The 24,946-nt window shown below is 39.7% G+C and overlaps 1 protein-coding gene across 1 annotated transcript; it reads right to left on the bottom strand.

Moving 5' to 3' along the window:
- Window positions 1–363: 363 nt before the first annotated feature.
- Window positions 364–4,108, bottom strand: LOC111898611 (ruBisCO large subunit-binding protein subunit beta, chloroplastic). Its single transcript, XM_023894508.2, has 12 exons — window positions 3,965–4,108; window positions 3,365–3,607; window positions 2,992–3,255; window positions 2,560–2,898; window positions 2,222–2,456; window positions 1,893–2,140; window positions 1,731–1,802; window positions 1,555–1,659; window positions 1,105–1,197; window positions 920–1,012; window positions 704–827; window positions 364–601 (listed from the first exon to the last, which is right to left on the bottom strand). The coding sequence occupies exons 2-12, from the start codon at window positions 3,605–3,607 to the stop codon at window positions 588–590; spliced, it is 1,830 nt and encodes a 609-aa protein (XP_023750276.1). The 5' UTR covers window positions 3,965–4,108; the 3' UTR covers window positions 364–587.
- Between the last annotated feature and the right edge of the window lie 20,838 nt (window positions 4,109–24,946).

The following is a 24,946-nucleotide window of genomic DNA, read 5'->3' as shown; positions in this document are numbered from 1 at the left end:
CTTATTATACTCTATGCAATTAAAGTTGTACCGGTCCAAACGGGTCCAATACTCTATGCAATTAAAGTTGTACCGGTCCAAACGGGTCCAAAAACCGGAAAACCCGTACCTGGACCCGGACACAGACACGGACACGGACACGGCTCATCCGGTGGCATGGAACTCCGTAGCAGCTTTTTCTATCTCATTTATTTTTTCACACAAGCATCATACCACACCTCTCTTCTTTCCTCATGACGATAATTATCAGTTTTATAAATCAAAAGTGGAGAAATTGAGTGGTTGAGCTTTTAGACTTTCTTCAGTCTTTAAGAAATGTTTGTCTTCCATACAATAAATCCAAAAAAAATGTAGTCATGCGTATTATTTTTAATATTGACGAAACCTTATTTTTTTCATTAATTTATACTCATAAAAATCCTTCATCATCATCATACATGATACATACCTTCCCGCATCCCGGAGATCTCATCAAACACAGGATGATTACCTAAATAACATCTCAATTTTATGAATTTATCCCAAAACCAATTCCTACCTTATCTAACTTTATTACCCGACCCAGACTACACCCATGACCCGCCTCCTTAATATCCATACCCTGAAAAAAAACAACACCAATATTAACATCAAAAAACTTAATCCACAACAACAATTAAAAAAAAAAAAAAAAAAAAAAAAAAAAAAAGATAGATTTATGTACCAGAATTATCCATGGGGTTTCCAGCAACAACAGGTTCAGGTTCCTTAATCTCCACCACCACACAATCTGACATCAAGAATGTTTTTGCCACAGATGAAGCATGCTCCAGACAACACCTCACCACCTGAAATTTAATTTTTAATTTTAATTTCCCTTCCATGTCAGGGTTTTACAGATCAGGGTTTAGGGTTTAGGGTTTTGCAGTATCTGACTCACCTTTGTTGGATCGATGATTCCAGCCGACATTAAATCTTCGTATTTATCTGTCGCTGCGTTATATCCGTATCTCGCATTATCATTCGCCAAAACCTAAAATAAAATAAAAAAATACCAAAATTTATTAAATAAAGAGAAAATGACCATAATAGGCATGTATGTATGTATGTATTGAACTTGTATACCTTCTCACTAACTACACTTCCATTAACACCTGCATTTTTTGCAATCAACTTAAGAGGGTAACTCAAAGCTCTCTTCACAATATCCGCTCCAACCTACAAAATTCATCAAGATTCACAAGGGTATTTACGTCATTTGCACACATAACATCAAGAACAAGAAATTGTCTTATAACCTTTTCTACATGGGACAAAAAGTTATAGTTTTTGTCCTATTCACATTGGTCTCTATCCAATGGACATCAAACATTTTACTATATTGTCTTGTTCTATGTAAGAAATAGGGCCACAAGGGCATTTATGTCTTTTGCACAAATAAAATCAAAGAACAAGACATTGTCTTATAACATTATCTACATGGGACAAAAAGTTGTACTTTTTGTCCTATTCACATTATTGGACTCGGTCTGTTTTGTCTTGTTCTGTGTAACAAATGGGCCCACAAAAACATACCTTTTCCTCATCATTATCAAGTGTCTCCTTGATAGCATCCACTTTAGAGGCAAGCCTCAACAAAGTACATCCACCACCCACAACAACTCCTTCCTCTACAGCAGCCTGCAACCAAATTAGGGTTTAGGGTTTAAGGTTATTTAGGGTTTAAGATTTAGGGTTTAGGGTTAACTTACCTTTGTTGCATTAAGAGCATCTTCTACTCTAAGTTTCTTCTCCTTCAATTCGGTTTCAGTTTGAGCTCCAACCTAAAGTGTAACAAAACAAGATTTAAACCAATCTACTTTCATACGACACAAGAAAATCAAAATCCCTAAAATACCCTTCTCACTACTAACCTGAATGACAGCAACACCACCCGAAAGTTTAGCAATTCTCTCATTAAGCTTTTCCTTTTCATAATCCTGTTCAGCTGCCTCAATAAGATTTCTAATTTGAGCTACACGCTTTTCAACTGCAGCTTGAGAGCTTCCATCACCAACTATTGTTGTGTAATCTTTCCCAAGAACAACTTTAGCAGCATGCCCTAATACTGAATTGTCAGCTTTGTCTAAAGTAAGCCCCACTTCATCTCTAATCACAGTCCCTATACTCACAAAATGTGTGTATTAGTATATCTATGACAAGGGCAAAATTGGAAATTTGGAATAGAAGTATTAGTAGTTACCTCCAGTTAAAATGGCAATGTCATCAAGATACTGGCTTTTTCTTTCTCCAAATCCAGGAGCTTTTAAAGCAGCTATCTTTAATGCCCCTCTAAGTCTATTCACAACAAGAGTTGCTAAAGCTTCTTGTTCGATGTCTTCAGCTATTATAAGAATTGGGTAACCGTTTTTTATAGCATCTTCTAATACACTGATGAGATCTCTTGCATTTGTCACTTTCTTGTCTACTAAGAGCAACTGAAAGAGAGATCAAAAGGGTGTTTATGTCTTTTCACTTTTGTGTATTGGAAGGAAAATGTGAGGAGATATGTAACATGGGTTTGGATTTTTTTTTTTTTACCTTGCAGTTTTCATATTCAACTACCATTTTCTCACTATCGGTTACAAAGTAAGGTGAGATGTAACCTCTGTCAAATTGCATGCCTTCAACAACATAAAGACTGTTTTCAGCACTTTTTCCTTCTTCAAGAGTTACTACACCTTTTCTTCCTACTTTACTCATGGCTTCTGCTATCATGTTTCCTACTTCATAGTTGTTTCCAGCACTAACTGCTGCCACGTCAGCAAGTTCACTATCTTCAACTTCTTTTGAGATCAATTTAAGCTCAGCTACCAAGGCTTTAGTTGTCTTTTCAATGCCTCTGGTAATTAGGACAGGATTTGCACCTGCTGCCACAACCTTGTAACATGTAACAACATTTTATTTACAAAGATTGAACTATGAATCTATGATAAATATGAAAATGGTGAAAATGGGAAGAATTATATGTACCTTGACACCTTCTGCAATAAGACCTTGTGCAAGGACTACTGATGTTGTTGTTCCATCTCCAGCTAAATCATTGGTCTTTGCAGCAGCTTGTCGAACAAGTTTTGCACCAATGTTCTCCACTGGATCATCCAATTCTACCTCTTTAGCAACAGTAACTCCATCGTTGACAATTTTAGGGGTGCCATACTTGCTTTCTAGAACTACATTTCTCCCCTTTGGACCAAGAGTAACGCCGACTAGATCTGCAAGTTTGTTTACACCAATCTGTAACAGAAAATAGATTGATGAATCAGAAAAAACATGGAGTGTGATAAGAGTAAGAAAGAACGAGTTGTGTATAAACTAAGGACGTTAATGGTGATTGTTAACTCACTTGAAGCTTTTTGATAGCTGATCCGTCTTTGTTGAAGTACAATTCCTTTGCTGCAGCTTTGATTTGGGGAGTTCGTGGGGCTTTTCGGAGTGAAAGATTTTGTCTCCTGACTAACGAAGTAGAAGATATTGAAGCAAAAGATGATAGCTTGTTTGATGGAATTGACAGATTCTTATCTATTACTCTGTTACTGGAACATGCCAAGGATCCAACAGATGAGACACCAGCAAAAGTCGAAGCCATCTGTCACAAACACACAACACAATGTCAAAACGAAACTGCGAAATAACATAAAGCAGAAATGAACACATCTACTCCCTCTGTTTCAAATTAAAACCTACACTTCTATCTCGAACCTAAACCCTGATGCAAAATCGCAAACCCGATATGAACAACGTTCGAAATCTGTGCTATTCGTTTCAGAAATAATAATTCAATGTTGTAGCATTTTTTTTCTTAAGGATTCAAATTTCAAAACTTTGTCAAATTGCAAGTAGAGAATTCGAGAGAGAGCAATGTTTAATCATCTACAATTAAGGAATGATCCGATAACAAAACAATGAACGAAGAGTGATGTAATTTGTATATGAATTAACTTACCAGATAAAGAGTGTAGAGTTACAGTCGGATTTCAAAGAAGATTGGAGCCGTATGCACGTAAATGGAGGAGTTGCGAAGAAGTGACAGTGGGGTTTATCAAGTTAGGTTAATTGTCGAGATTGAGCTTATAGTTATATAGTAGGACAACGGCCCCGTTTTGGTCTTGAAGGTTCGAATTGATTGGGGCCGTTAGATTGGATTTGTCATTGCACCAGAATTCTCTAGAAAGGCATATAATGCATCCAAAATTAAGTTTTTTACTTTGGTTTTTTTAATATTTTGTTTATTATTATAAAACTAAGGTTGCATTTGGTAATGTCCTAAATTTTCAAGTAAGACTTTTTAAATAAAATAAGTAAAAATATTTATTTTTATAAAGGGAAATACTGAATTGTTTAAAAACAATAAAACCGAGTCATGATAGATAATGTATCAAAACATCATAACCATCTATAGTTTAAAAACATAGCGTATATGATGAGTATACAATCTAGTCAAACTGGAATCTTCTCACGATCAAGGGAACTACATAAATACATTTAATCAACAACTGAAAACATAAAATTTAGTAAGTTTTCGAAAATATAACATAATACAATACACATACATACAATACATATCTACAGCAAGACTCTCGACTCTAGTGTAGATCAATCATACAAACAAAGGTTCTCGATTCCAGTACCTATCTACATGGCAACTAATGTCTCGTGTCATCTAGTCATCAACATTGGTATTCTAGGCTTTCGGCACCACTATCAATCCACCATCAACCCCTTGACACAACATATCAACATATCATGTAATCAAACAATCAACATAAAGGAGAATATATTAATATGCTTGCATAATCAACATACTACAGTACACCTACATCATATTATATAAATGATATATACTATATCACATAATATAGTGAGATAACTCGTCTAAACCGAAAGTTAGGAATCACAGCTACATGCGCACACCAGTAGGAAACGGTCTCACGAAAAACCTAGATACCAGCTAGAGTTCGAACCTTAGTCTTTATGCGTAAATTAGTTGGTGGTGAATAGATTTGTGGAAGTTCCCAAGAGGCATCAGACGCCTGATGAGACAAAAGTGTTGACTGTATGTTTTGCAACATCACATTTTCTACAGAGTAAAGTCCTATCTTCGAAACAAAAGAAGTAGCCAACTGTTTCATGTACATAAATCCGTTGTGAAAATCTGTATACCTCGAGTTACCTAACAATAGTTGAATTATACTAACCGGTGTAAATTCATGGATATTTGTATAGAATTTCATTAGAAAAATTGAAATTACAAAGCATATACATAAACTTATCTACAACAAACAACCCAACAATAACAAAGAAGGATTTTACCTTACATTTTTTTAGTTTAATTCATAAAATCAAGGTTCTAAATAACGTAAGGCGTGACTTGGCGGCAATGTCAAGCCTCAAGGTTTTCCGAGCCTTAGCGAGTCATGACGTTTGTAAGGCGTGACTTAAGGCGGCAATTTTCTATATATTTAATATTTTTATATGTATTTTCAACTATTATTAATTTTTATGCACATATATAAGTTAAGGCGGCGTTTTGGCAAAGCTTGGCGGCTGGTGCAAGCCTTGGAGTCGTGGCGCGCCTTGGTGGAGCCATGGCGAGCTTTTTAGAACCTTGCATAAAATAGACAAATACTAAGGTAAGAATGTCAAATTTTTTAACATAAGTCATCAAATCTGCCTTAAACATTTCGAAATTTGCATTAATAGATCAAAAGTGCCAAAACGAGCTACAAAGTAAAATTAATGAAACTCCACAACTATCTAATTTCAGCAAATTAATGAAACTCTAGCTTAAATTCGACCATTAGATGCAAATGAGATCCACTTCGGTTCTCAAAATTGCAATAACAAAAGGCATAAGATCATACCTTTGATTCCTAGGTTAATTAATCAATTGATTGAGCTTCAATCCACTTTAGTACTCACGATCTCCCTCTGTTGCTTGATAGCTCCCTCCCTCTGAAAATTTCAATCAAAATTCTCCCTCTATTACAACATCAGGATAGGCGGAGGACGACAGGAGGAATCTACATCAAGAGATGCAAAGGTCAGCGACACTACTTGTGGCGGCGGCGGCGAAAGTGTCCGATGGGAAGGATGTTTTGAAGGAGGAAGAGTCGTTTGATGGGCTTTGTGAAGGCGTTGGAAGGAGGAGATATGTTTTTTACTGGGGCACGAATCTATTTCTTCCATCACCTACTCGGTTAACTGGTATTTTCTTTAGCACCGAGTCAGGAAGTAATGACGGGTCATAAACATATTTAGCATGTATCAAACACGTTGGCCGGACCGAGTCAGCCAAAAGGTACTGACCGGACCCGGTCAACACAATATCAAATAGGCCCTTAGTTAGAATACTTGAACTGTAACATCCCAAAATTTAGAAAGTATGATTGAAGGACTTGAGTGTAAATTGAAGAAGGTACTCGACGAGTAGGTATGCTTACTCGTCGAGTCGGAGCGGGTTCTGGTCGTGAGTTAAGTGGCCAACTCACCGAGTCGGCAACTGGACTCGACGAGTTGGTGTTGAAAAGAGAAAACCCTAATCTTAAGGGTTGCACCCTATTTAAAGGACCATATGTCCTCCCTTCAGCCTCCTTATTGCCCTTGAGAGTCAGTAAACCCTAAAATCGTGTGAGATTCCATTGTTAAATAGATTTGAGCTTTGGAGGAGGAATATTGAGAAGGGAGCTTGAAGATCAAGAGGCTAGCATCAAGGGATTGGTGTAGATCCAGAATCTACTTCAGCTTGGGCACAATTTGGAGGTAACAAGTTGTTACCTTGACTCTATTGCTTTTATATCTATTCAAGAATGAGACTTGGGGCCATTTTGGCATGTTAAGGATCCATTTCGGGTTAGGGTCTAGATCTGAGGTTACTACTCCAGATCTAGACTTGTCTTGGTCCAAAAACCCACATAGTATCAGCCCTTGGTTTGTTGGTGAAGCATTCTAGTCTTAAACCTTAGCCCTAGAGTGATTTGGGCCTATAGCTCTTTGTTTCCACGTAAAGTTTGCAACTTTACGTGAGAGTCGTGTCCTAGAAGAGTGGATCTACAGTTTGGAGCCCCAACATGGCTCGAAAAGCCTCTGTATGAATAAAGGACTGAAGATACTCAACGAGTCACTTGGGTGGACTCAGCGAGTCATATGAAGATAGGCATGAACTCGACGAGTTGGAGGAACAACTCGGCGAGTCGGTTGAAGATTTTCGTGGACTCGGCGATTCTGTTCTTGGACTCGGCGAGTCAGAACACAAAACCCCAACCTCTTCTAGTTAAGACTCAGATCAATGAGTTGAGTGATGACTCAGTGAGTTGGACATGATAGGACTCAGAGATTGTTGAACTCGGCGAGTCGAGTCGTGATATGAGAGTTTTCTGAGTTTAGGAACTCGGTGAGTCAGTGGGCTGACTCGGTGAGTAGGGTCAATCGGGAAGGTTGTGACACCCCGGAACTTCTACCTTGTTCAACTATTCAATACTATCAATGTTAAACTCGTTTCAGCTATCTTTTAGCATTGTTTTAAGTCTATTTGGATGATCTAAAGCCTTGTACAACCAAAGTTTGACTTAGGGATGGGTTGGTTTAAGATTTGGGGTTGCAAAAAGGCCAAACACTCCCTCTAGAGGAATGTGTGGCCGCACACCCGAGTGTGTGGTCGCACACATGAATGTGTGGCCGCATACCCGAGTGTGTGGCCACACACCCATTATCTATATATAAATGAGGCTCATTTTCACTTTATTTCCTCTCTCCTCAACCGTACACACCTCTCTCTCTCTCTCTCTCTCTACTTGTATCAACCACAAACAATTTTAAGGCTTCAAAAATGTAAGTATTCCATCGTTTTAGCTTGCTATACTTGAAAGACTTTATGATTTGAGCCTTGATTCACCTTAAAATCGACCACACACTCTGACCGCACACTCTGACCACACACTCCGACCACACACTCGGACCGCACACTCTGACCACACACTCTTTTGTGTGGCCTTACACTCCTTTCATACAATCATATGTGATTGTAACACTTGTCCCAAGTGTTTCCTAGTCCCATAGGGCGTCACTTATCATGATTAGTTGTATTATACACTAATTATGTCCATACATGTATCGTTATATGTTAAATAGGGTCCGTTTGTGCTCGAGGTTGCACTTGACACTCAACATCCCTAACGATCTTACATTCGAATCACACGTCAAACGGTGAGTTCATACCCCTACGTTTTTCCAAGTTTTCATTTTTCATGGGGGGTGGGGGGGGATACAAGCAAAAGTACAAGGAAACTTGTGCCCAAAATATATTATTTCGTTTAAGTTAATAATATTTTTAGTATGCTTTTAACATGGAAAACAGTTTTTACCAAACGATTAAGAAATCAACTCATAGAAACAATTTTCAAAACTAGGATAACAAACTTGTGAATCATGAAGTAAAATGTATTATCTTATAAAGGATTCATGCAAATTATAAACAGGATTTTCAGTATTATTACTTGTAAATTTGTTAGTCTAAGTTGGAGACACGTCCTTGGTAACACTCCCACATAATCAGAGTGTAGGACTAGCACTTGTAACCATAATCTCTTGTAGGGAGAGCGTGACTGTTGTGTATAGATCTATACGGGACTGACAACCCCGCACCTTGCTGCTAGCTACAGCCGGACTGGAAGGTCTACGGGTGACAAAGTCATTAAGGATATCGGCCGTTGCGGGCCATATCCAGTTAGTTATGGTTATAAAACTCACAACCTAGATAACATATATTTACTTTTGTAATAATGAATCAAGTGAACTAACCTCAAAGTAATAATCGATATGATTACTAGAAGTTATTAATAATACCTGCATGATTTAGTTCACCACGTGCTTATTAGTTTTATTTATGTAATAAGGCTAATATACCTTACTGGGAGTAACCAGGGTTTTTTCAAGGAAACTACGTTTAACGATATAAGTATGGTAGATACCTGTACACTTCATTTTAGAACGGATAACCAACAACCTACTTTTAGGGAAAAAATAGGATTTTCCCAGGATAACTCGGCTTTTCATAAACGGATTGTTTAACAAGTAACTAACTATGACAACCCGAAATTTCCGTTTGTTTTAACTCCGTAAGTAAGCACGTCAAAAATTAGCCAAATTTATTCCAAAATATTTTTGGCTGGATTTAATCTCGTTGGAATATTTTATATAATATTCGTCAAGCGAACAAAAAAAATAAGGAAGTATAAATTTAGAGTTGCCGTGTTTAGCGTAAGTCGTGGGACTCCAAAAATTTGGAATTTACGGATGAAAACTTGGAGTTTTTGACCACAAACCCCCGAGAGTATAAATATGACACTTAGTCATTTTCTCTCATTTTCCAACTTCCAACCTCAAGAACACCCAAGGATTCTCTCAACTATCATAAATCCATCCCGTCAAATCCGCCAAAAACGATCATCCAAGCTCCTAGAACGTAACTGCACTTACCCTGGCTTCTTGTGTGCTTAATAGAAACTTGTTTACACTTGAAATCATCCAAGAAACACCAAGAACAAGGTGTTTACGGTCCAAGGTGTTCTTGGACCGTAAACCCCAAAATAGGTGCCAAACTGTGCCTTGGTTCATCCTAAGCCTTGACAACTAGCATAGATCCCCTTCTTGATGAGTTTAACACTCGAAAATCATCCATTTCCCAAGCAAACATGAGTTTACGGTTTGGGGAGATCATCCCAAAAACCGTAAACACCTCTAAAGGGTGTTTAGATGCCCCTAATGCCTCCTAATGGTTGTGTGATGGAGTAGAACCTTAATTGCATGAACTAGGGACCCCAAGAACATGAAATGAAGGGACAAAGATGATTTTACTGTTTGGGAAGGTCTCCCAAAACCGTAAACACCTTCTAAGAGTGTGTAAGTGCCCTTAACACCTTCCAATGCTTGTTCAAGTGACTAGAACCTTGAATGCATGAGTTAGAACCACCAAATCACAAGAGAAATGGACTAACATAAGTTTACGACTGTAAACTCATGTGTTTACGGCCGTAAACTCCCAAGGGAGTGGTCCAAGGACCGTAAACTCCATAAAGCGTCCATTTCAAGCCCCAATCACTTCCATAGCCCTTGATTCGAGTCTAGCATAATTCCTTGAGTGAGTTAGGACCTTTGAACATCCAATGACACCAATTCCATGAGTTTACAACCATAAAATCATGGGGGAAGTGTTATGAAAACCGTAAACACACCTAAGGGCCACCATTTGAGGAGTAAACTCCAATGTGAGTCCATACCCTCCTTATATGCAACCCTTGGTACTCCTAGCACTTGTAGCAAAGTGTTTTCATGTAGTAGGACATCCTTACTTGCTTAAATTAATTATTAAATGAATAATTAGATACTTAAATGTATCATTACTTGCTAAATAGGATCCAGGTGTGTGTTCAAGACCTCACTTGACACCTAGCGTCCTATACCGTTCATTCATCCGAATCGCCCACGTCAGGTGAGTTCATACCCCTAAATCAACCTTTTTAATGATTTTAATTGCTTTTATAGGGGGGGGGGGATACAAGTTGAACTGTATAGTTATTAGATAAATCACATGTGATTAATAACTGTATAGCAAAATAGATTTTGCATATTAAACTGCTTTATCTAGCTTAAGATTTCCAAATCGTGTTTTCGAATCTTGTTAAAGTATGAGTATCTTTTTTTTAGATTATAAAAAGGTTATCCAAAGTTTTTCAAAGCTTGTTTACTAAAGAGACATCAAGTCATAATTTCTTGTTAAAAGTTTCCTAAGGTTTTCTTCACTTAAACTATTTTATCAAATCCTTTTCAGAAGCTTGTTATAAACTGATATCGAGTCATAAATACTTATTTGTAAGATTTTTCCAAAGGTTTTACCAGAGTTTTCTTCTATGCTTTTATTTCGTTAAATGCATGCCTATATTTGTATAGTATATAAATAATGCTTAAAGGACTTAAAACGGCTAGTTCGCCTTATTTCCTTTTCCTCGTTGGGATGTGGTCTGGTGGGTATCGGTTATCCGTCCGAAGGTCGTTTAAATATTAGTTATATATCATGTATACATGTATAGACATAAAGGTTTCCATCGACCAATTCATTTCCCTTGGGTAGCAAGGGCATCCTTCCATTCATCAATCATATACCTGAAACATTAGTAACTATTATAGGAATAGTTAGGAGATTCTATTTACTCTTTCTAGTACGGAGAATTCCAAAGGAGTCAGTTCATTCGTGAGTCTATATCATTATTCCAATACTTATAATAGAATTCGAAATACGAGATACATCTTCAGGACACGGATTTCACCATTGTCAAGTTGGTAACCAGAGTCTCCTGGAGGGAGAGCGGGCATTGTGTGTATAGATCTATACGGGACAGACACTCCCACACCCTGACTGCTAGCTACAGTCTCGGCCGACCAAGCCAAGGGGTGACAAATGTCACATTCATTCCGACGCCAGCAGGTCGTCAAGTATTCGATTGTCAATCAGTATGGTTACGAGTATCTTTATGTTTACCTTATAATTCATGGCTTTAAGGTAACAAGAATTAGCACGGTATTTTTGAAACCATCTTAACCTATTTTCCTAGTTATATACTAGGTCACGTTTTAAACCTTTAAGCCAACCCACTTAGGATTACCGGATGTTTTAGACTTTGCTAGCTGTATCGTTCATTCGATACTGTCTGGAGTCTGTATTTCCTTGTTTTAGACTTTGCTAGCTGTATCGTTCATTCGATACTGTCTGGAGTCTGTGCTTCCTTGTGTTAGACTGAGCCAGGCGTATCATTCATTCGATACTCTCATGGAGTCTATGTTTTCATTTGCTTTAGTCAGCAGTATTACTGCTGAGGTATATGTTATTTTCCCCTAGTATTTTTACTTGTGATATCCTCATAGTTCCTTCAAAGTCAAAACTGTATTTTGGTAATGATAGTACTTTGGGGAAAATTACTCCTTAAAACATAAATCTGTCGGGTCTTGGTAGAAGACAACTTTTATTTAGAAAATATAGAATTTTCTGGAAAGAATTCTAATACTCTGTAGATTCTAAACTACCATTTTCATGAGGTTATTTTGAATATCAATGTGTATTTATGCTTTTCCGAAGTCAGCCTAGTACCGAGCTGCATCTATGTTATATTATGTATTTACTTTGATGTTGCAATGAAATGTAACCTATGTAAAATTATTACTATTAATGCAATGGTTGTTGTACTTTGATTACTATACTGCATATGATGTGACACTTGACATGACGTCCTCCACCCCAGAACGTTTCCGCCGTTCCGGTTTTGGGCTGTGACACTAACGGATGTTGATATTCATTCCATGACACCCTGAATTGTACATATCTTATATGAATCTGGAAGTCATGGAAGGAATGGGTTTTCAAACATGCTTTTCATAAGAAAATATGAGATTTTCTTGAGGAACACTTTTCAAAAGGATCAAAGAACATTTTCCACTAAAACTAAATGCTTATGAACTCACCGGCTTTATGCTGATACTCTTTTCAAAACTGCTTGTATTCTCAGGGAATTAGTAGACACGTACTTTTAGGAGATTTTAGAAGTCGGAGCATTAGAGTCACGTCTTTCTATTTGATATGAACCAAACTATGTATTAAGACAATGTAAACCTTTTTCATATATGTATTCAATGTTTGGTTGTGTTTACTACGTTTGCTATGATACAATTGTTGTGATACTACGCATGACGTCCTCAACCCCGGAGCGATTCCGCCGTTCCGGTTTCGGGGTGTAACAGATTGGTATCAGAGCCCTTGTTTATAGCGAACTAAATATACCGAACCTTACATGGTATACAACTATAAACACTACGGGGCCTAAGTGCTCTAAACTAAAAGTATATTTTCAAAATATAAAGTATTTTGTAAAAAGTATACTAGTATGCATACGTAACAAAACCAGAGTCATAGATAGAACGAAAGAAAAGTATTTGGATGTTGGGACACTGTGGTTAAATCTGGGCAGTTATGTAATCATGTCTAGGATCAATATAGCCTGATCAACTATATTCATTCGATACATGACCAACATGTGCTTAGGAGTGACTATGGTGTTACAACAAGACTAAAACTTACCAAGAACAAAAGCATCCCACATAAAATACTATAGGAGGATTTTAGCTAGAGCCAAATTCAGTATACAGATTCATTCCAAGTGTTGCTACCTCTTCCTTCTTAAGCGATAACTTACTTGCGTTAGTAACCTTTTTGTGCTTATCGCTTGGTAGAATATTTTTTATCATCAGGATGAGATATACCTTGTTTCATTTATCTTGAGGACTTACCATCCTCTTCTTCCTGTTTGTTTCTAGAACAAGATGCCTCCTCGACGAAGACCCATCAGAAGAAACAACGACACCCCACCACCACCACCACCCCCTCAGTTCGACCCGTCATGTTTCAGGCAGCAGTTACTGCCGCCGTGACTGCAACAATGGAACAAGTGAACTCTGGTGGGGCTGGAGGTGGAACCGACCCTCAAAGACAAGATGGAGGTCAGGGACATCAAAAGGAGTGTTCCTATAAGGACTTCATGATCGCAAAACCCAAGTCATTCGACGGATATGGAGGTGTCATCGCTCTGACTCGATGGTTCAAGAAGATCGAATCCATCTTCAAAATTTGCACCTGTTTCGAAGCAAACAAGGTGAAGTTTGCCGCCTGCACTTTCACCGACAGAGCTTTGACCTGGTGGAATGGTCAAGTCAAATCCCTGACTCTGCCAGTGGCTAATTCCATAGGTTGGGAAAGACTGAAGGAATTCATGCTTGCGAAATATTGCCCGAGGGGCGAGGTGCAAAAGTTGGAGCACGAACTCTGGAACTTGAAGATGAAGGGTTCCGACATCGCTGCCTACACCGCTAGATTCTGTGATTTGGCTCTCCTCTGTCTGGGAATGGTCACCCCGGAGAGCAAGAAAATAGAGAGGTACATTTGGGGACTGACACAACCAACCAAAGCAAATGTCTTGGCTACTCGGCCAACTACATTTGATAGCGCCAAGTGTCTGGTGCAGACTCTGAACGATCATGGATTCGATCTTGATGAGGTGACAGTTGTTCCTGAACCACAGAAGGAGGGTGGTGGGAAGAAGAAATTTCGGAACAATTGAAAGGGTCAATCCTCTTAGGAGCCCTCCAAGAAACAACAAACAGTGGCAGTCCACGCTGCTACTACTCCTGCTGCAGTCCCCGTTACTCCAACGAAATCCAGTCGTTATGCTGGAAAATTATCTCTATGCAACAAGTGAAACTACCATCATCAGGGACAGTGTCGGGAGATGTCGTGCACCAGTTGTGGCAAGAAGGGACACATAGCTCGATTCTGCAAAGGATCAGTCCAACCAACCAATCAGGCTCCTGGAGTGGGTGCTGGTCAAGCCGATTATGGTTGTGGAGAGGTTGGGAACTTCAGGAGAGATTGTCCCAAGGCAACAACAGGTGGCAATACAGGAAGGGTGCTGTCAATGGGCCAAGGGGAAGCGGTCGCTAATCCTACCGTTGTTACGGGTACGTTCCTCCTTGACAACTCCTATGCATGCATTCTTTTCGATTATGGTGTGGAGAGGAGGTTTGTTAGTCATGCATTCAAACATCTAATCAAATGTAAATCCCAACCTTTAACCGAAACATTCACCGTCGATATGGCTAACGGAAAGAAAGAGAGCACTAGCGACATATTCATAGGTTGTACCCTTACCCTAAACGACCATTTGTTTTCAATTGACCTCATGCCCGTTTCCATAAAAAGCTTCGATGTCATCATTGGCATGGATTGGTTGAGCCCCAATCGTACATATATTCTTTGTTATGAAAAAGCCATTCGTCTTAATTTGCCATCCGGTGAAACCCTCATGATCTATGGCGATAAACTCAGCTCGAACCTTCGTATCATTTGATGCATCAAAGCCCAAAAGTATATGAGAAAGGAATTCCATGCGTTCCTAGCTCATGTTGTTAATGAGAAATAGGAAGTTAAAGACCTCGAGAGCATCCCCGAAGTCTACAACTTTCCTGATGTCTTCCCTGAAGATCTTCCTGGAATCCTTCTCGAGTGCCAAGTTGAGTTTCGTATCGACTTAATCCCCGGAGCTACCCCTATAGGTAAGTCCCCATATCATTTAGCACCAGCTGAAATGCAAGAATTATCTAGCCAGCTCAACGAGCTACTCAACAAAGGATTCATCAGACTGAGTTTCTCACCTTAGGAAGCCCCAATTCTGTTCGTGAAAAAGAAGGATGGATCCTTTCGGATGTGCATAGATAATCGTGAACTGAACAAGATTACCGTCAAGAACCGTTACCCCTACCCATAATCGACAATTCGATCAACTTCAAGGAGCCAGTTACTTCTCGAAAACAGACCTGAGATCAGGGTACCATCAGCTACGAGTCCACGAGCCTGATGTTCCAGAAACCGCATTTCGGACTCGGTACGGTCACTACGAGTTTGTAGTAATGCCCTTTGGTCTAACCAATGCACCCGCGATATTCATGGATCTAACGAATCGGGTGTGCCGCCCTTTCTTAGACAAGTTTGTGATAGTATTCATTGATGATATACTTCTCTACTCTCAGAGTGAGGAAGATCACAAACAACACTTGAGGTTAGTTTTAGACACATTAAGGGCAGAGAAGCTATACGCAAAATTTACCAAGTGTGAATTTTCGATCAAGAAGGTAATGTTCCTAGGTCACGTGGTTAGCGAGGAAGGCATACACATGGACCCATCCAAAATTAAAGCGATTGAGAATTGGTCAGCACTAAAGACACCCATGGAAATCCGTCAATTCTTGGGTCTCGTTGGCTATTATCACAGGTTTATCCAGAACTTCTCCAGAATCGCCAAGCCTCTAACCACCCTGACTCAGAAAGGTGTACCTTTTTGTTGGGTAGAAAAGCAAGAATCTACGTTTCAAACCTTAAAGCAGAGCCTATGCAGCGCACCTATCTTGTGTCTGCCTGAAGGGATGGAAGACTTCGTAGTCTACTGTGATGCATCCAATCAAGGCTTAGGTTGTGTGCTTATGCATCGAGGAAAGGTTATCGCCTATGCCTCAAGGCAGCTGAAAACACACAAGATCAATTACACAATCCATGATCTAGAGTTGGGAGCAGTGGTCTTTGCATTAAAGATTTGGAGACACTATCTCTACGGAACCAAGTGCACTGTCTTCACTGATCATAAGTACCTACAACATATTTTCAACCAGAAAGAGTTGAACATGAGACAACGACGATGGGTAGAACTACTCAGCGATTATGAGTGAGAGATACGCTATCATCCAGGCAAGGCCAATGTGGTAGCAGATGCCCTCAGCCGGAAAGAGTATTCAAGTCATAGAGTGAAGGTACTGACAATGACCATCTATTCCCATTTATCCGCGCAAATCAAAGAGGCTCAGCTGGAAGCCTTAAAACCGGAGAAAATATCGGATGAAGCCTTAAGGGGAATGGAAAAGAACTTGGAGATCAAGGGAGACGGCGTTCACTACTTCATGAACCGGATCTGGACCCCAAAGTACGGCGGGTACCGAGAGATCATCATGAACGAAGCTCACAAGACTAGATACTCCATTCACCCAGGTTCGGATAAGATGTACCTGGATCTCAAGAAGTTATATTGGTGGCCAAACATGAAAGAAAATATCGCTACCTTCGTGGGCAAGTGTCTGACTTGTGCTAAGGTGAAGGTTGAATATCAGAATCCCTCAGGATTACTCCAACAGCCAGAAATACCTGAGTGGAAGTGGGAGAGGATTACTATGGATTTTATCACTAAATTGCCCAAATCTCCGAGTGGGTACGACACCATATGGGTGATTGTGACATCCCCAAAATCACGGCTAGAAAAGACCGATTTCATTTATGCTTTTAGAATAATTTCAGAGTAAATCCTTTTGATTTAAAAGAGTTGCGGAATTTGTTCCCAAAAACAAAACGTGATAAAATAATATTTACCAAAGCATTTCATAAAGAAATGTATTTTCATTATATAATCAAAACTCGGGATGTCATGTTCCGATACACACCATAAAGCATAAATGAAATCGGTCTTTTCTGGCCGTGATTTTGGGGATGTCACAGTTGGTATCAGAGCATTAGTTTAAGCGAACTAGGAATTTGTAGGATTTCTGGACTTAAACTTAGAATGCTAAGTGAAATTGTGAGATGTGTGTCTGTTATATTTTATGCACGAGCACTAGTTTATTTTAGGAAAATTACCTAAAATGCTTTTATGTGCTAAATGTTATATGTTTCCATATATGATATTATTTGTTCGGATCTATGGTCTGTTGCCGACCGGATCTAGAAACCTTATGTGTGTAGGATTCTAAGCGTACGTCTACGATATTAGAACTAGCATGTAAACGTTTCGGAGTGATAAGGATGATTTGAATATCTATCGTGAATGAGGATCTAATTTCACCTTATTCGGTGTATAGATCAAAAATGGTGAGAACAAGGAGTATAGTTGGAAATAATGATGAAAACAGGAATTAACCACCAGTGATTGAACAAATACCTGTTATAGCTGCAGCACCGGAGCCAATAACAATGGCTGGTGTACAAATGATGATTCAAACAATGTTGGATCGTCAAATGGAGGAGACTAGGTGGTTGCTTCAATGGAATCATGAAGAACTGTCAATTCATGTGGAAGAGCCCGAATTAAATGAAGGGCACTCGGAAGGTGGAAACTTCAGTGGGTCTGTTGGTCAAGCCAACCCACCGATAGATAGGCAGAACAACCAGGATAGAAGGAATGGGATGCAAGTATAAGGATTTTCTGACTTGCAAACCATTGACCTTCACTGGAAAGGATGATCCGATTGGAGTTATGGATTGGATCTCAGAAATGGAGCTAGCCTTCATGACGTGTGGTTGCAGAGGCAAGTTGCAAACTACGTTCGCTGTACGTCAATTCAGGGGTGGAGCTGTTCGTTGGTGGAACACTCTAGGGAAGACTTTAAGCCCTAATGATCCATTGCAATTGACATGGACAGAATTCTTGGTGCAATTCAAGAGCAAGTTCTGCTCGGCTCAAAATCTGTTGGAGTTGGAGAATAAGTTTCTGACATTGACGAAAGGCAGCATGTCAGTTGATGAATACACTAATAACTTTACAGGCAAGATGGAGTTTGCTTTGCACATCATTCCAGATGAGCTGACAAAGGTTGACCGGTACGCAAAGGGACTCTCATGGGAGTACACAGTGCCAGTTCGTCAGGCACCTACTCTGGAGGCAACTATTTGGGCTGCCAAGTCTGTTGAGGACATGATCAAGGGAAGATCCGCCAGCAAGGTTGAAGTTGGCGAGAAGAGAAAGTTTGAAGGAACCTCATGTTCCAATAAGAAAAGAAATTTTCGAAGTCTGATTCGAAAAAGTTTGGAGGAAAAGGAGGCGAAGCGAAATGGTGTGAGAAGTGCAAGAAAAAGCACTTTGGGAAATGTAGTGACGATGTAACCTGCTACAAGTGTGGAAAAATTGGACATTTTGCCAATTAGTGTCCGTCCAACAAAAGGATGTGTTTTGGTTGCAATGAAGAGGGGCACATTTTGAAATACTGTCTGAAGAAGAAGGAGGCAGCTAAGCCCAACATTCCACCAAAGCCGAAGGCGAGAGCCTTCCAGATGACACTGGAGGCTACAAAAGATGAAGCTGATGTCGCTTCAGGTACCTTTCTCATAAACGAATTACCTGCTCAAATTTTGTTTGATTCCGGAGCCAACTACTCCTTTATTTCGCATGAGTTTGGTAGAAAACTAGCTTTGCCTATTGATAGACTAGATAATGCTTTATTAGTCAAAGTTGCTAGTGACAAGTTTGTACCTGTTAGCCATCGGATGAAAAACATCTTAATCGACCTTAATGGGAATAAGTTTCATGAGGAATTATTGCCTATCGAACTTAATGGTTTTGACATCGTTTTGGGAATGGATTGGCTTAGCGCCAATGACGTCGAGATATTGTGCAGAAAGAAGATAGTAAAAGTAAAGCCGCCAGGGGAAGAGTCATTTATGGTGTACGGGGACAAACGTCGAGTAAATTCTGGAATCATTTCCCTAATGAAAGCTAGAAAGTGTTTAACCAAGGGATGTAAATCATATTTAGCATTCGTGATCGATGCTAAGAAGGAAAAGAAGGTGATGCAGAGTATTCCAGTGGTGTGTGATTATCCGAAAGTATTTCCCGAAGATCTTCCTGGATTACCACCTGATAGACAAGTGGAGTTCAGAATAGACTTGCTACCAACAACCACGCCAATAGCAAAAGCACCTTATCGATTAGCACCGACGGAGATGAAGGAGCTGATGATGCAACTTCAGGAGTTATTGGACAAAGGTTTCATTAGACCTAGTTCATCACCCTGGGGAGCTCCGGTGTTATTCGTGAAGAAGAAAGATGGAAGTATGAGAATGTGCATCGATTACAGAGGGCTGAACAAGGCAAAAATAAAGAATAGATATCCGTTGCCGAGGATTGATGACCTATTCGATCAACTATGAGGTTTAAGTTATTTTTCAAAGGTCTACCTAAGGTCAGGATATCATCAGCTAAAAGTGAGAGAGCAGGATATCGAGAAGACTGCATTCAGAACTAGATATGGACACTACAAGTTCTTGGTTATGTCGTTTGGACTAACCAATGCTCCAACAGCATTCATGGATTTAATGAATAGGGTTTGTAATCCGTTCCTTGATAAATCCGTGATATTTTTCATAGATGACATTCTGATTTACTCGAAAAGCCAAGAGGAGCATGGCAGACACTTGCGAGAAGTGTTAGAAGTCTTGAAGAATGAGAAGTTGTATGCAAAGTTCTCCAAATGTGATTTTTGGATTCGTGAGGTCCAATTCTTGGGTCACGTGGTCAACCAAGAAGGGATAATGGTTGATCCAGCAATGATTGAAGCTGTGATGAAGTGGGAACAACCGAAAAGTCCCACGGAGATCCGAAGCTTTTTAGGATTAGCCGGATATTACCAAAGGTTTATCCAAGGCTTTTCTTCGATTGCTACTCCATTCCCACAAATGAGCTACTTATGCTTGGAGTGATAAACATAAAGAAGCATTCGAGAAGCTAAAGAAGAAGCTATGTGAAGCACCGATTCTTTCTTTACCCGACGGAGTCGAAGACTTCGTTGTTTGTAGCGATGCGTCTGGTGTTGGATTGGGTTGTGTTTTGACCCAAAGAGAAAAGGTGATCGCATATGCATCTCAACAGTTGAAGGAGCATGAAAAGAACTACCCTACTCAAGATTTGGAGCTGGCAGCGGTAATTTTCGCTCTAAAAATTTGGAGGCATTATCTCTATGGCACAAAGTGCAAACTTTTCACTGATCATAAGAGTCTCCAATATCTCTTTAATCAGAAAGAGTTAAATATGAGGCAACAACGCTGGCTAGAGTTACTCAAGGACTACGACTGTGAGATACTTTACCACCCCGGTAAAGCTAATGTTGTTGCTGATGCTCTTAGTCGGAAAGTCAATGTTGAGAGAAAAAGGCCAAGAGCGTTGAGAATAGAAGTTGTCTCGACAATTGTGGAGAGTATAAAGAAAGCTCAAGAAGAAGCTTTAGAGAAGAATGACCTAAAGGAGGAACGTTTGGGTAAAACGTTAGTCTTCGGTATAAACAGTCACGGACTGAAGGTGTTCCAAGATCGGATTTGGGTACCTAAGTCCGGAGGAATTAGAGATCTTTTGATGGAAGAAGCTCACAAGACCATGTACTCGATTCATCCTGGTAGCACTAAAATGTATAGGGACCTGAAACCCTACTACTGGTGGCCAACGATGAAGCTTGTGCGAGAGTCAAGACACAACATCAAAAACCATATGGGAGTTTAGAACCTTTACCTGTGCCTATGGGTAAATGGGAAGAAATTGCGATGGATTTTGTCACTAAACTACCCAGAACAAAAAGTGGTCACGACATGATTTGGGTGGTCATTGATCGATTCACTAAGAGTGCGCATTTCATAGCAGCCAATGAGAAATGGTCTATGGAAAAGCTTGTGAATTCTTACGTGAAGGAAATTGTGAGGCTTCACGGTGTTCCGTTAACGATTGTGTCGGATCGTAACAGCCGATTCACCTCAAGGTTTTGGAAAAGTCTACAAGAGGAAATGGGTACCAAGTTGTGTTTAAGTACAGCTTACCATCCACAAACTGATGGTCAAAGTGAAAGAACAATACCAACACTTGAAGATATGCTAAGAGCATGTACCCCAGAATTCCAAGGTAATTAGGATGAACATTTACCTTTGGTAGAATTTTCCTACAATAATAGTTTCCACTCGAGCATAAATATGGCACCTTATCAAGCTTTGTACGGACAAAAGTGTTGTACGCCGTCTTGTTGGCTTGAGGCTGGGGAAAAGCAGTTTATGGAGCCTGAGATGGTCCATCAGACTGCTGAGAAGTTGAAAGTGATCAGGGAAAGAATGTTAGCAGCTCAAGATCGTCAAAAGAGCTATGCTGACAAGAAGCGAAGACCGATGAATTTTGAAGTTGGGGATTCGGTTTTACTTAAAGTCTCACCGTGGAAGGGACTTATAAGATTTGGTAAAAGGGGAAAGTTGAGTCCAAGGTTTATTGGACCGTTTAAAGTTCTTCAGAGAATTGGGAACCAAGCTTACAAGCTCGAATTACCCGAAGAACTGAATGGAATTCATAACACTTTTCATGTGTGTTATTTGAGGAAGTTCATGGGAGAAGTTCCTGACATAATTCCAAAATCTGAATTGAGAATTGATGAAAACAAGAGGTTAATTGAAGAACCAAAGGCAATTGTTGACCGAAAGACTAAGAAGCTTCAACGCAAGATGGTCGAATTAGTGCTTGTCCGATGGAAACATTCGAATGGGCCAAATCTCACCTGGGAAACAGAGAGTGACATGTTGAGTCGCTATCCGCATTTGTTTGTTGATGTGTGGTTCCGGGGACGGAATCATCCTAAGGGGGAGAGAATTGTAACGCCCGCATTTCCAGGCTAGGCATTATCATTAATGTAATAGTCTAGGTTAACCCTTGTAACTCTTTTTGGAGTATTAATGATGAAATATTTGAGTATTATGTGAATTATGTGAATTATGTGTTTATTTTCTTAATTATTATAATTTAATGAATTAAGAATAAAATAAGCGTCAAATTTGAAGTGTAGGATAAGCCCGATATCTTTACATAAAGCTTTAGTGGTCGAAACAAGGATTCCGAAGATATAAAGAATGCCGAAATCCAAGTTATAACGAAGAAGTTATGACCTGTTGAAGTTTCGCGACAGAACAGACAACACTGAATGACGTAAAAAGTGAAATTTACGTTAGAGCAATATTTAGCCTTAGTGATCTAAACCAAAGTCGTAGAGTTCGTTAAACGGAGAGCGTGCATAAAAAGAACGCCCAAATCTGACTTCGTATGAGGAAGTTATGATTTTTCGAAGTTTTGACTTAGCAGTATGCAGCCCGAATACTCGATTTGAGATCGAGCGGTTTTTAGCCGAAACAATCTAAACGAGAATTGGATATCTCGTTAATAGTAGTGAAACGATGAAAAGATAGGCGAAAACGGACGTCGGATGAAGAAGTTATGGATTTATAACGAAGTTTTCCTGTCCCGGCCTACTAAAAATAAATAATAAAAAATAAAGTCAAAATTAGCCGAAGGAGTCTAAACAAAAGTTGTAGGGCGTAGTCTCACCTACGTGGGGATATAAAGAACGTCGAAAACGGAGTTCGTATGAGGAAGATATGAATTTTTGAAGTTTATTAAATATTTTCGATATTTAATTTAAATATAAAATATCCGATATTATCCAAAGGGGGGAGTCACCGAGATGATCCACATTACGCCCAACCTAATTTGGGTTTCCAGCCCCCTATAAAAGGATGTCGAGGGCAGCCGAGTTCTTTGCTCATTTCTTCCCTTTCTCTCGCGTTTTTGCATCGTTTTTCGTGCAAGAATTATCCCGAAGCCTCGGTATCATTCCCGAGCCCCGAAGCAAGTCCTGAGGCCCCGAAGATCCCGAGAAGTGCAATTCCCGAGCCGAAGCAACTTGGGTGTTCATTCGTTGTACTCCATCCCCCTCATGGTTGCCTTATTTGACATATATTGTCGGGAAACCCCCGAATGCATGCGTTGTCGCCTCGATGAAATATTCTAAGACTAGGTCCCTTGTGTTAGTTGTTTTAGGGATGTAAAGTGAGAATAACGGGAATGGGTAATTGGGATATTGTTGGTTGGTGGAATTAAATATAATTATTTATTGTGGGTTGAAAACCCTATATGCTCACCAGACTCCCAAGCCTGAAGGGCATAAGATGAATGAATCATCAAGTTGTTTTGTTTACAAGTTTGTATATGTATATATTTGTTGAATGACTTGTAATGTTATCGTTTATGCTTTATGGTCTGTATCGGAACATGACATCCCGAGTTTTGATTATATAATGAAAATACATTTCTTTATGAAATGCTTTGGTAAATATTATTTTATCATGTTTTGTTTTTGGGAACAAATTCCACAACTCTTTTAAATAAAAAGGATTTACTCTGAAATTATTCTAAAAGCATAAATGAAATCGGTCTTTTTTGGCCGTGATTTTGGGGATGTCACAGTGATCGTCGATCGATTGACCAAATTTTCCCACTTCCTGCCAATCAAAGAAACATTCAAAATGAAAAGACTTGCACGAATTTACATTCAAGAGATAGTTCGTCTGCATGGTGTGCCTGTGTCCATTATCTCCGATCGGGATAGCAGATTCATCACCTCGAGCTTCTAGCAGTCACTACAGAAGGCTATTGGAACTAAGATGGATATGAGTACAACTTATCATCCACAAACCGACGGACAGAGTGAGAGAACCATTCAAACCCTCGAAGAAATGCTGAGAGCGTGCGTTATCAATTTCGGCAAGTCATGGGACACCCATTTGCCCTTAGTTGAGTTTTCCTACAACAACAACTACCATACCAGTATCAAGGCTGCGCCATTCGAAGCCCTTTATGGCCGTAAGTGCAGATCCCCTCTGTTCTGGGCTAAGGTGGGGGACACGCAGCTAGCTAAGGGTCAAATCCCCGATAGCACTCTCACTGGCCTAGAAATCATTCGAGAAACCACCGAAACGATCGTACATATCCGAGAACGACTAAAAGCCTCCAGAGATAAACAAAAGAGCTACGCTGATAGAAGACGAAAAGCATTGGAGTTCTAGGTTGGTGACCGTGTTATGTTGAAGGTCTCACCCTGGAAAGGCATGATACGCTTTGGTAAGTGTGGAAAGCTGAATCTAAGATACATTGGGCCATTCAAGATCCTCGCTAGGATCGGCCCCGTAGCATACAAACTCCGGTTACCCCATAATCTTAGTAACATTCATCCCATCTTTCATGTGTCAACTCTTAAGAGGTGTTTATCTGATGAAACACTTGTGATCCCTATTGAAGAGATCGAGATCAACGAGAACCTCAATTTCGTGGAAGAACCACTCGAAATAATGGATATGGAAGTCAAGCGGACGAAACAAAGTCGCATCCCAATAGTAAAGGTTCGCTGGAATGCCAAGCGGGGACCCGAATTCACTTGGGAGCACGAGGACCAGATGAAACAGAAATATCCACATCTTTTCCCTAGTCCATAATTGTATCGATTTGGAATTTCGAGACGAAATTCCCTTTAACGAGGGGATGATGTGACACCCCAGAACTTCTACCTTGTTCAACTATTCGATACTATCAATGTTAAACTCATTTCAACTCTCTTTTAGCATTGTTCTAAGTCTGTTTGGATGATCTAAAGCCGTGTACAACCAAAGTTTGACTTAGGATGGGTTGGTTTAAGATCTAGGGTTGCAAAAAGGCCAAACACTCCC

This window comes from Lactuca sativa, chromosome 2 (genome assembly GCF_002870075.4).
Source record: "Lactuca sativa cultivar Salinas chromosome 2, Lsat_Salinas_v11, whole genome shotgun sequence".
In the NCBI taxonomy this organism is placed as follows: Eukaryota; Viridiplantae; Streptophyta; class Magnoliopsida; order Asterales; family Asteraceae; genus Lactuca; species Lactuca sativa.
This window is presented reverse-complemented; position numbering and strand designations above follow the sequence as displayed.

What these genes read in the sequence shown, in the direction of transcription:
- LOC111898611 (XM_023894508.2), bottom strand. Translation starts at nt 3,607, where the DNA reads ATGGCTTCGACTTTTGCTGGTGTCTCATCTGTTGGATCCTTGGCATGT. An exon ending in GTGGTGTTGCTGTCATTCAG is followed by an intron (nt 1,803 to 1,892) that starts GTTAGTAGTGAG and finishes GTTACACTTTAG; the next exon opens with GTTGGAGCTCAAACTGAAAC. An exon ending in GAATCATCGATCCAACAAAG is followed by an intron (nt 828 to 919) that starts GTGAGTCAGATA and finishes ATTAAATTTCAG; the next exon opens with GTGGTGAGGTGTTGTCTGGA.